Genomic DNA, 13,312 nt, shown 5'->3' on the forward strand with positions numbered 1-13,312 from the left:
GGAGAATTGGAGAAAGCTCAGACAGAAAAGCTTTATTGGTGTGGAGGTGACGGAATGCGAGTGGCAATTTTTCTTCTTCTCTAAATTACATTTGTTATTTCCCTCAACATCCATGGAAATGTCATATGCTTCTAAAACAGCATTTCCCAGTCTCGTTCCTATCAGACACTATGGCCAATGGTCAAGGATGAGGGGTGTTGCAATCCAAAACATCTGAAAGATGACAGGTTGAGGGAGAGTGTGTCTTAGGGGTAAAAAAAAAGGCATTTAAAGTCATACATTTTAACTGACAGAAGAACACACCCCTGGAACAGAATCAAGCAGCCTTCTCTAATCAGGAGCCCTCCCAATGGTTTGGACTTTGACTCTCATCACCCCTGGTCACTGGTCATAGTGGTTGGAGCTACTGAGAGATGGAGTCCAAAATATGTGGAGGGCACTGGTTTGGGAAGGCAAATGAAGCAGTAACTTAGTCACAGTTGTACTACAAGGCCAAATCAGTTGGAAACGGATCACCAACAACAAGGTAATTCGGAGAGGCATTTCAGCAAGTAAAATAAGGCTGAACCAAGCTAAGGACATACAGTAAAAGCACTAGGCAGCTCCGCAAACAATCCTCTACTCTTCTCATAAACCCGCTTTCAAACATAGTAAACAAAAGCAATTGATTTAAGGGGAGGAGAAGCACCTTAAAGTAAGTTTGTTTTCACAGATATGTGACTAGCTGGATTGAAACTCGCAAAGCACAGACGGAAAGGGCAAATCTAACCATCCTTTTTGACAAATATGTTCCTTACTGCTTGGAGCAAGTCCGCTGCAACTTAAAAACCATCACCCCCGTTCCAGAGAACAGCATGGTTCAGGTAACAACAACTGCAGCAGGATCTTCAGACTGCCACTCTTCCTGAGATGTGATTGTGAGAGTGTTCAAGTATGCAGACCTAGTGTGAAGGAACTTCATTATAATCACAGCATGGCTTAACATTTTGTGTTTTGTGATTCAAGTGACAAAGCAGACACAGATTGTGTAACTGTTTCCTCCTGAATTAGGGCTGATGCCATCCTCTACAGTAATCTCATTTAAAGTCAAAAAGACTACTCTTAAGACTCTTATAGAGTCAAGTTATTGTTCATACAAGTAGTATATATAAAAAAGAAATATGGGAACGCTTTGGAGGTGAGGTCGGTGTTCCTTCATTTTCTAAAACGGACTCCATAATTACAATGAAGTTATTTGGCTGTTGATAAAATTGAGCTCAACAATTTAGGAGTGTTAACTGCTATACAGAATTCTGGACAGACCGTTGCTTGATCTGAAGTTACTTTAGCAAGCAAATGAAATTCCAACAGACATTATATGGGACAAGCCCTTACTTTCCTTAAGTTATGTTATTTTTAAAATGCCATATGCATTTCTGAATGAATGCAGAAGTTATGCACTTGAATAATGCTTTTATATGAAGCTTTTGTGTGTGTGTTTTTTAAAAAAAAGCTTTCTGGATCACATTATTTTTCTATGAGGAAAAAACAAAAGCCAGAAATGAAAACAGGTTTTTTTGTGCCTAACATACAAGGCAGAAAAACTCAAACTAGAGAACTTAGATGTGGGTCTTTTGAACAGCAGTTGCATTGCATTTGGGTATTATTTTTTGAGTCATCTGCACACATCTGCACTCTAAAAGTGGTAAAGGGTGTGTGGTTGGGGTCCCCACCCCATGACTTTTAAAAACATATTAATTTAATAAAGTTTGCTTGCATAGATTCTGCACCAGAAGAAGGACTACAGCAGTGCTCATTGCAGAAACCTCTCTCTCTCTCTCTCTCTCTCTCTCTCTCTCTCTCTCTGTGTGTGTGTGTGTGTGTACATCTGTCTCTGCGCACATGCAAAGGTGGAACAGGGCAAGATTCTGGAAATCCTGGGAGTAGGGGGAAGAAAAGGAGTGAATTTTGTGCTCATCTGTAGGAGCTGAACTGGGAAGCAAATAGGACTATGTGACACCATTCTCCCAGTGCAGTTCATGTTTCCCTGTTATACTGGAATTGAGCCAGTATCTGCAGCTGTCACAAATCTCAGTAACTCTATATTTTCCCAACCTATATATTGCAGAGAACACTCTTCCAACTTGTAGGCCCAGTTCCATAATTTGAACACAGTCTGATAGAGACTTCCTTCTGCTCTTTCAGCCTCGGTATGTGTGCTTAAGAGGGTAATGTCAGTTACCAATATTTAGGGTTGCCTTATTTCAAAAAGTAGAAAACAGGACATCCTGAAAGTTGCTGAACTTTCTTTTAGGAAACCACCGAGATTGTTGAGCTTTGTTTAGGAAACCCCCAAAGTTGTTGAGATTTTTTTAGACAAAACCCAAAGCTGTTGAACTTTTTCTTACAAGAACCCCCCAAAAAACGTGATTTTTCGTTTGAGTTGCCTAAGATCCAGGACAAAGCGCCACCTTTCGGAAATCCCCCCCCCCAGACGTCAATTTCGCCTTTGAAATCCTGGTAATGTCTGGGACATATGCTAGCCCTACCAATATTACGCTTTCTGCATGCAGAACACATTCCTGTAGACTGGCTTACCTTTGATCCTCCAGGTGTTGCTGGACTACAAATCTCATCAAAACTAGCCAACATGGCCAGTGGTCAGAGATGATGGGAGTTGTAGTTCACCATCTAAAGGACCATATCTTAGTGTGAACCTCTCTGCCTCTACCACTGCCATGTGACACCCTCCAGGAATAGTATATGGCAAATTCCTTCTTCTTGCATCAGTTACCACTTTTCAGTGGCTGAATACAGTTTCCAGTCCTTCATCCCAGCTCTCAAACAGCTCTTCCTTCTGCAGTGCTTGATTCAATTGCCCATGGGCCAGAGAAGAAGTGGGGACTGCACATAGATCCACACTGGGAATTAATCTTCCCCCTCCCTCTTCAGTTCAACAATTTGTGTATGTTGCTTAGGTGTGCCTCACATATCGTAGGAGCAGCTACCCAGCAGGCTTTCCTGCCTGTAATAAAGGGAAGTCGCCCTCGACTCATTGCTTTGGTCTCCTGTGTGTGACTTTTCTTCTTCTATGCCAAATCTGATACCAGTCCGACTCAGAGTAGACCCACTGAAATTAATGGGCGTGGTCTATTAATTTCAATGAGCCTACCCTGAAGAGAACCTAATCAGATGCTGTCCTCTGTAATTATAATTACATCACAATGGTTATGTGGAATTTTAGTGTTTTGAAATATTTATTATATTGGGACAGTAGCAGGTATAAAAGTAGAAATAAGAATATGAAGGATGTAGGGACTGTATTCAGATATCTCTGTTCTCTCCTTCCTTTTTATTTATTTTCACTGGAGACTTTGTGTTCATTACTGGATTGTCTCCTGACCCCGGAGAATGCTCCTCCAGACTCTCCTCGTGAACTCTATGAAGTATATTTTGCATTTTCGAGTATATGGGCCTTCGGCGGTGCTTTGTTCCAAGATCAGGTGAGTGGTTGGTTTTGAGGGAAGATAACAGTATTCTGGTATTCTCTTCAAGTTTGACAGCAACCATTCCTGCATCACACAGGGTTGGGCTACATGACCCATGACGTCCTGTACAACTCAACAATTCTATGATTCTATCTTCCAGTCAATGGTGTGCGGTGAAATTTTTCGTAGGGGAACAGGGCCAGAGGCACCAGTTTGCAAGAGTGATGGGGGGGGCACAACATCACGTGCATGAGCACTGTGTCTCCCTCCCTAAACCAGGCAGAAGTTTCCTGGGCTTTGGGAAGCAGGCCCCAGGCTTTAATACTTTAATACTCTAATTTACCAGGAACGTTTAGGAGACTAGCCTAGTCCCTGTAGTCCACTGACTGCACCCCACTGCTTCCAATATATTTCCAATAAGAAATGAGACAGGAAAAATAAGCCAGTAATATTTGTATCATTAACTGCAAAATTATGGCCGTGAGTGTGTGTGTTTTCTTATACAGTTGTACCTCAGAAGTAGAACGCCTTGCGAGTCAAAAGTTTTGGCTCGTGAACGCTGCAAACCCGGAAGTGAGTGTTCCGGTTTGTGGACATTCTTCAGAACCCAAATGTCCGACGCAGCTTCCGATTGGCTGCAGGAGCTTCCTGCAGCCAATTGGAAGCCGCACCTTGGTTTCCGAATGTTTTGGAAGTCGAACGGACCTCCGGAACAGATTCCGTTCGACTTCCAAGGTATGACTGTATTTACAGAAACATCCAGAAGATCTCACCTTGGGCTAGTTGCTGAAGAACAGTGATGTTCTCCACTTCTACCGTCTGTCACCCCAAAGTGATACATCCAAGATGCCCACCTTCAAATGTGCATTTTAGCAATTATTTTAGAAAATTAATATGCATTCATACATGATTCTGGACACACCACTCCTTTGTGTACTGTAGGGGTCAGAAATCAGAATACACTGTCCATGCCAACAGATAAGGCCTGGACATATTTTTATGTACCACAGCTGTTCTGCCTTGTTGCTAGTTATTCACTCCCTTTTCTTTGGGTTCTTTCTTGTGGCGATATGTTCTACAGTTTCCATTTCGTACATTTGACACTTGATAAACATTTTTGGCCCTCGGAAACATAATATGCACCATAGGGCTTTTCTAATCTTTAGCATCTACCATCCCACAAGCCAACTATCCCACTAACTCCTGCTTCTTACAAGTTCCGAAGGGAAAGCATCAGACGATCGCAGTAATTTTCTGCCAGCAAGATCACATATCCCTGATATAACTGATCCAACAGGAAGGAACTTTTCTCAGCCTAATGATTCATGACTGTTCTCTCTACAGGGATATACAGACCCAGGAAATACTCTGAGCCTCCTGTTTCCTTTTACCACTTGCCAGGGTCTTCTACCAACATCTAGTTTATATTGGCTGTGATAGAAGACTTTTCACCCTAACAACTGATGAAGTAGCTGGCAGATCACTACCCCTTTTGAGGGGATTTAGGCCACTGATTGGCTACCAAGTCTATATTTGTCAGAACAGTGAAATAAGGCAAATGTGTCTCCAGATCCTTGTTTCCCCTCCTTTCTTTAATATCCCAAGACATCTCAAGCTGCTTGGCTTGATTTCTTTAAGGTGCAAGCTGAACCCTATCACACCACCGATGCATGTATTGTTAAGTGCCAGAGCCTGGGTCACCTTTACTGCATCTTTCTGATGTGCTATGTATGGCTTGGAAGAGGGCTTTGAATGTGACAGTATGTTAGGGTGGGCATTCCGTATTCTGCGAATGAGGGACTTAGCATGAACCAAATGGCATTTTTGCTTCCAGAAAAACTCTGTGGCCACTTCCTTTTGTTTCTCGTGTAACTCTGTGCTCTCTGGTGTCACCCGAAAGCATGCAGCAACATATGATTATAAAAGAATAAAGTGCCTTGGTATTTTCATTGTAAGAAAATAGACAGTCTAGGAAGCCTCAGGGTTAAAAAGTTACTATCGAATAGTTCCTTGAGTTATTTCCCATAACTTAGATCAGTGAACGTAGTTTGGGAGAAAGTCCTTCAGCTCCTGCAGTTTCTAAGCTATGAACTTAACATTCCCACTTGGTTTTTTCTTTTCTTTAAGCTTTCCTCTCTGTTTTATAACGGTAAGGAACATAATAAGCTGTCTTTTATTTAAACAGACAATTGGTTCATCTGGCTCACTCTTGTCTACGATGATAGGCACTGACTTTCCAGATAGCAGTCTTTCCCAGCCCTGCCTGGAAAGGCCAGGGACTGATCCAACGATCTTCTACAGTACATGCAATGCATGTGTTCTGCTGTTGAGCTATGTCCCTTGGTTGTTCTAGTGCTGCTTTAATTGTTTAAAATATTTCTTGGATGTCACCCAGAGGATGGCAGCTATTTTGGGTGCCTTCAAAACAGAACAAGCAAGCAAGCAAGCAAGCAAGCAAACAAACAAACAAATAAAATGCTCACAGTCGGGCTAGCACACCTCTCCCCGTGTTTCATGTCGGTCTCCCCTTTGTTCTGTTTTTCAGCTAATTGATTATCGCATGGAGTTTAGTAGATGGTGGATCAAAGAAATGCGAACAATAAAATTTCCTTCCCAAGGGACGGTTTTTGATTACTTCATTGACCCGGATACGAAAAAATTTACTTTGTGGAGTGAGAAAATTCCAGGCACCGAAATAGAACCAGATGTCCCTCTCCAGGTAGGACAATCCACTGCAATTAGTCATAAGAGAAGCAGCACATATCTGGATAATTACGGCTGGATTAGGGGGAACACAAAGTGCATAACAAGTTGGAGTTCAAGTGTTGCTAATTATCAAAGTAGTGTCACAACACAAGGAATACTGCGCCAGTGGAAAGCGCATTGTTATTACAAAAAGGGTTTTGTTAAAGCAGATTCTGTTCATTGGGTTTTGTCTTGACGCTATAGCTGGGAAGAAGTCCCGAAGATCCCTATAAGTATAGTAATATTTTATCCATGCAGACCTGTGCCAGGGCCTGGCAGACCCAGGAGAAGGATGAGCTTACGGGGAGCGCAGGCTGGGGAGAGGACGATCCCAGGGAGGGGGCCATTGGCCTCTGGGGCCTCCACTATATTGTTGGCACCTGTCTGTCTCAGGAGACAATGGGAGAATGCACCTTCAGAAATAGAATCGAACCATTGGAGAGTTACAGTGCCTACTGTGGCTGTAGAGGATGATATGGGAGAGACATGTTTTGTTGCAGCTGGGGCAGGTGAAGGCATCCCGTCTTGCTGCTACAGGTGCACCATGGTGCTTCTTCTCTCTGCATTCTTCCCAGCTTAGTGGGGCGGGGAGAGAGAATTGGCCACTAGTAACCCCTTGATTTCCCTCCCATGTTATTTCCACAGTGGGCTCATCCCACCGCCCACGCCAGCTCCTTCCAGAGAGGAGGAGGCATGTGAGAGTGAGACAGTACCCCTATCGCTTCCATCAAGAAGGAGTGAGAAACTCAGGCAGAAGAGGGGGAAAGCAACCAGTAGGGAGTGGAGCCCTGAGAGAACCTCTCTTCAATATTTAGGGAGAGACAGAGGACCGCAAGAGGTCAATTCAACTTTCCTAAAGCCAGGGTACAGCTTAGCAGTCAATGACCTCAAGAAGCCAGGGAGGCTGGTAATTCCACAGAGGTGTTTTGTTTGAACGGTGCTAGCTGCAGTGTTGCTTTGGTGTGAGCAGAAGTTGCCCCCTGTGCTGAAGTTTAGCTCCTGCTCATCCCTATTAATTCTGTTGACGCTTTTTCTGCTGCCCTTCAACGTTCTCCATGTGCAAGAGAACGGGAAAACATACTTTTGTCATTACAAATAGCTCAGAATGCTAACCCCTCAGTTGCCTGGGAGTAAGCCCAAATGGATGCAGGCTGCATACACACCATACATTTAAAGCTCATGACTCTCCTCCTCCCCAAGAATCCTGGGAATTGTAGTTTGTTGAGGGTGCTGGGAATTGTAGTTCTGTGAGGGGCAAACTACACTGCCCAAAATTTTCTTACGGGAAGCCAAATGCTGCTTTAAATTGTATAATTGTGTTGAAATGTTCCTGAAGACTTGCAAACACCATTGTAATAATAATAATAATAATAATAATATCTATTCCCCACCCATCTTGCTGCGTTTCCCCAGCCACTCTGGGCGGCTTGCAGAATATATAAATCACAACAAAGCATCAAACATTAAAAACTTCCAGATACAGGGCTGTCTTCAGATGTCTTCTAAAAGTTGTATAGTTCTTTATCTCCTTGACATCGGAAGGGAAGGAGTTCCACAGGGGTGGGGTGCCACTACCCAGAAGGCCCTCTGCCTGGAAGTCAAGATAACCCCAAAATTAATTGGTAGTTGTTGCAAGAATGAACTCATATAACTTTATATTCACTTGCTTTGATATATGCTAATTGGCTGTCTTTGATGATGTTCTTATCTGTGAACCCTGGGGTGATGGGATTTGGCGCAGAAAGGGGAGTTATCTGCAAACTTTGGATAGCTGTCACCTATTATCTCACCGGTCAGGTGAATTGATAGGAAGGTCTGGCTAAACTGACATAAGCTGCTTTGTGTATTAAAAATGTATAGAAGAAGAAGAAGAGGAGTTTGGATTTGATATCCCGCCTTTCACTCCCTTTAAGGAGTCTCAAAGCGGCTAACATTCTCCTTTCCCTTCCTCCCCCACAACAAACACTCTGTGAGGTGAGTGGGGCTGAGAGTCTTCAAAGAAGTGTGACTGGCCCAAGGTCACCCAGCAGCTGCATGTGGAGGAGCGGAGACGCGAACCCGGTTCACCAGATTACGAGACTACCGCTCTTGACCACTACGCCACACTGGCTTGGGTGTTTGCTTGGGTGTGGAGAAGTCATGATGACATCTCACTTTTCGTTCTGCATCTGCAAAGGCAGTGGGGCTCCTTAGCTTGTGCTGCAAGTACAGTTTTTCTTATAATAAAGCACCCAGGTGTATTTGACATTATTCTTGGGTATCCCTGCACCAAACCACTCCCATGAGCCTACCTTTGGGCCAGAGGATCAGGACAGTAATGCATCCTCAGTAGGATTTATTACTTGAGTAGACATGGTTGGCGCTGTGGGACGCAGGTGGCGCTGTGGGTTAAACCACAGAGCCTAGGACTTGCCGATCAGAAGGTCGGCGGTTCAAATCCCCGCAACGGGGTGAGCTCCAGTTGTTCGGTCCCTGCTTCTGCCAACCTAGCAGTTCGAAAGCACATCAAAGTGCAAGTAGATAAATAGGTACCACTCCGACGGGAAGGTGAACGACGTTTCTGTGTGCTGCACTTGTTCGCCAGAAGCGGCTTAGTCATGCTGGCCACATGACCCAGAAGCTGTATGCCGGCTCCCTCGGCCAGTAAAGCGAGATGAGCGCCGCAACCCCAGAGTCGGTCACGACTGGACCTAATGGTCAGGGGTCCCTTTACCTTTACCTTTACCTTTAGACATGGTTAGGATTGTAAACAGTGAGGAGCAGATGGATGACATTGAAGAAACCATTGCTTCTCCCTCACCTGTTCATTCACAGAGCAGTCTATCTGCATTTTTCTTTTATTGTTTGTTGTTTTTACACCACTGTCTTCTTGAAAAGAAAGCAGAACAGCTTACAACGGCAAAATCAAATCACATTACAACATTAAATTTGTAGCTGCATCAAAAGCAACAATATAAGCAGGAATAGCAGCCTAAAAGAGGGGAGTAAACAGCTCTTCCCCTGCCTGCCTGCCTGCCTCTCTCTCTCACACACCCACACACACCCACACACACCCACACACCCCAGAGGGGAGAAAATGGAACAGACAAAAGAAGACATGCTCCCATGCCCTCCCCAAATCTGCTCAGGAAGATCAGGAAAACCCCCAGAACAGTGCCCAGGGGGGCAGGGAAGTGAGGGGAGATTGTTCTGTCTGGCAAGTGGAAATGCTTGCACTGGCAGAACAATCACCTTAGTGTGACATTGAATCTCACCCAAAGAGTGCATAGTGAATAGGTGAAACCTCTGATCTAGCAGAGGTGTCCGCTAACATAAGACAAACAGGCCATTAAAAAAAAGGTTCCCTCTAGTGCCACCTACTGGCTAAACTATATAACGACATTATCCACATACTTTCTATAGAATGTTTCCAGTTTTCCTAAGGGCTGATGAGCTACATTTTATCTGCTCCAAGGTTCATCTGACAATCCCAGTCTTCTTGACCTCTAAGCTCTGTGTGGCAGATGCAGATGCCTTTGGGTTCTCTATTTTGATTTCACATGTCAGAACATAAACACAAGAAACCCACAATGTAGACTAGTGGCGCCAACTTGAATAAAATATTGCGGAGGGGGCCAGGTAAGCCCTGATCCACATAATCGATCACAAGACACCATTTGAATGGCAATGCCTATCAACTTTTGGGAGCCCAAGCCCCCTCAAATATTTTATTGGGGGAGTGCATGAAGGGACATTGGCCCCTAGGAGTTGACTCCTATGACAGACATACAGTGGTACCTTGGGTTACAGACGCTTCAGGTTACAGATGCTTCAGGTTACAGACTCCACTAACCCAGAAGTAGTACCTCAGGTTAAGAACTTTGCTTCAGGATGATAACAGATATTGTGCAGCGGCAGCGCAGTGGCAGCAGGAGGCCTCATTAGCTAAAGTAGTACCTCAGGTTAAGAACAGTTTCAGGTTAAGAACAGACCTCCAGAACGAATTAAGTTCTTAACCTGAGGTACCACTGTATATTTAAAACAACAGATTGGCCAAGACTTTGGAGGATTATATATACCAAAATTGGAAACCACCATAATGAATGTGGTTCTGATGCTTTTCAATTGGCAAGCGAAAAAGGGAGGAACAAAATGAAACCCTCTTGTCCCCTTTCCTCCTCTCTGTTCCTTAGTGAATGCCATCTTGCCAAATGAACTATTTAGATCAGGGTGGGGAAACTGTGGTCCTCCAGTTGTGGTTGGACTCCAACTCCCATCAACCACAGTCAGTGTAGCTAATGGACATGGATGATGGAAGTACTCTGGCAACAGCTGAAAGGTCACAGCCTCCCTACACATTACAGAAAACCTCTTTCTCCTAAACAGCTGCCAACTGATTGAAATTAGGGGTGTTAGGCAAGGACAGAATTTGCTTCCCGGTGGCTGTGGTGGGGTTTTGCTCCTAGTGAAGACAGCCAGTGGTCAACCCTCCCTCCTACCCAGAGTCTCTTCTTATCTGAATTAGTTGCCATGCATTTTTATAATTTGGCTCAAAGAAAAACGCTCAAGGTTGACGTGGCCTGGGATTGACAGAACGATGGTTCTTGGGAATCCCTGTTGTCCATTTAAATTTTAATGTTTCTATCATTTGTTCCTCTGTGCAAATTAACGGCCATGGCACTGTGTTGGGTTTCTTTTCTGAAGTCAAGACTTTAAATTTAATTCAATCGCCTAGATTTACAGCTATTCTATATTTCACAAGGCAGAATCAATAATGTGACTGAAGTGAAGAAGATAAAAATTTATGGTATCTTGCAATTTAATGGTTGAAAAGATGCAATTGGAGAGATCATAAATTGTGAAGGAGTTTATGCTTCATTGCTCCTGATTCAGTGCTTGCTGTTAGGACTTGATTTGTGACTATTCACAAGGTGTGATTAATGGTGTGATCGATGCTTGCTTCAGTGCAGTAAAGCAGTTGTAATGCTCTTCATTAGAATAAATAAAATAAATTGACTGAAGCTTTATAAAAACTGTGTAACATTTAAAATCTAAAATGTCATTTTTTTCCCTGTTACAATTTAGGTTTCTTCAAGGCATTTTCCACCTACAACACATTATTCATTGTCATTCTTCTCTCCCCCCCCCCCACTTCCCCTCTTGGATATTATAGAAATCCGTGTGGGTTTGGGTTAGCTTTATGCAAAGCTCACTGAAAGGGGGGAAAAGAAAAGGAAGGGTAGGATGGAACTGACTGGAGTCTAGGAAATTGTGGTGGCTCTGTTTTGCCATCTTCCCAAGGTGTGTTCTGTTCTCCAAACATTTGAAAGCTGTGAATAACTGTGGCAGGAAATGTCCTATTGTACGGATGATTCTGGAAAAAAAAAAGTAGACAAAATAATAGTTTCCGTTGTTCCTAAACGGAGTGGTTTTGTAATTGGCTCCAAAAAGGAGGCAGTGGAAATATATGAAACATTAAAATTGCATTTCATTATTTTGCAAAATATGGTGATGCTTTATTTTAGCCCATTAAGAAAGGGGAACTATTTTTAAAAATTGAGAACTTAGAAAAGAGGGGAGGCTTGTCTTGGTTTAGAGTTGCTTTTTTATGGATCCAGTAAATATAGACAAGGCCACCAATCAAAAGAAAGTTGGTTCCACTTAGTACCCTTTGACATTTATAAGCTCTAGTTAGCTGCAACATATTTATCCTATTGATTTCAGTGGGAACTAAGCGTAACTTTCTTACACTGTATTGGGGCCAAGGAGTGGTGAGAGAGGCATATTTATACTATAGATCCCATGTCAGGTGACTGACAAGTAGGCAGCCTATCTGCCTGTCGTTTGGCCCTCCAGCAGTGGGGAGATAAGGATCTGGCCTGCCAGCCAGAAAAGGTTTCCATCCCTACTTGGGAATTATAGCTGGGATGGTGGTGAAGGATCCTCTAATAGAGGAGTCTCCTAATTAAACTACATTTCCCAGAATTCTATGGGGAAAGCTAAGCACCTTAACTTAGTATAAAACCAATCTAAGTTGACTGTGTAGTTACAAACTTTAATATTCTTCATAACTTCTTCAGAAGTGCATATATAAAAATATGTCTGAGCAATAGGAAGAATAAACAGTGTTAACCTCATACCCTCTCTTCAGTAAAACCCATCACCTGTGCAAGAATTCTAGTCATAATTTTTTTTTATCTTCAAGAAAGGTGCAGAGGAAGGTTTCGGGGGAGTTTTCCAAGAATGGTTGGCTCATCGATAGATGAGGTGAAGCCATGAAGCACACACACACACGCACCCCTCATTTTCTGCAGTGTTGTTGCTGTTACATTTTAATTTATTACCCAGCCTTCCCAAGTCCCATGGTGGATTGCCGCAATTAAAACCATGTTAAAAAGCAGTCTAAAACAATTTGCAGTCACAAAGATAGGGTGGGTCTTAAAAATATACATCCCAGGTGTCAAAAGCCAGGGTAAATAGGTCAGTTAGTGAATTCTCCTATCCAGTTAGTGAATGCCCTCAGGAATGAGACACCACCAACTCCCAATGGAAAGAAGCAGTAAGCAAATGTATTGCTCTTCCTGGTTGTTTGGCTCCTGGTTGCCTTTCAGTCCCATCTCTCCGTTCCCAGCTCCTGACCACTGCCCTTCCTTGGTCCAGCCCTCACAATACAATGATGAGAAACCCTTGTGGGGCAACGTAAAAGTGAAAGCGTTGTGTAAAGTTCGCAAAATTGCAATAGTTTTACCGCTGCCAGCTTTCTAGATGCTCTGCCTTTGTTAAGAGCTTGTCTGTACATTCAGAAATAACCTGTAGCATATCTAGTCTTTGACTGTACCACCTCAAAACACAAGTGGGAACAGAGAGACATAGCTGTCAACTTACAGATTTGAAAATAAGGGATCAGCAGCCAAAATAAGGGATTTTCCAAGGGGCAAAGGTATGTTCAACTTCTGAGCCCCTCCAAGCCAAAGGCAGAAAGCCCGGCCAGCAGCCTAACGAAGCCTCAAGCGGTGGTTCCCACAGTGCAGCAACCTGGCAAAGGGGATGCAGCAAGGAAAACCACCGTCACCTCTCCGCTGGGAAGCGCTGAGCAAAGGCGAGTCCTCAGGCAACGCGGC

At 43.5% G+C, this 13,312-nt stretch overlaps 1 protein-coding gene across 1 annotated transcript in view; it reads left to right on the forward strand.

Moving 5' to 3' along the window:
* The window catches only part of LOC309525014 (dynein axonemal heavy chain 11-like), a 227,395-nt gene that overhangs the window by 80,506 nt on the left and 133,577 nt on the right, over positions 1-13,312 (forward strand). Inside the window, exons 34-36 of the mRNA XM_082210341.1 lie at positions 713-863; positions 3,351-3,482; positions 6,013-6,186. Of these exons, the coding sequence (XP_082066467.1) occupies positions 713-863; positions 3,351-3,482; positions 6,013-6,186 (457 nt within the window). The remainder of the gene's footprint in view (positions 1-712; positions 864-3,350; positions 3,483-6,012; positions 6,187-13,312) is intronic.

Source organism: Podarcis vaucheri (assembly GCF_965113315.1).
Source record: "Podarcis vaucheri genome assembly, chromosome: 1".
NCBI lineage: Eukaryota > Metazoa > Chordata > Lepidosauria > Squamata > Lacertidae > Podarcis > Podarcis vaucheri.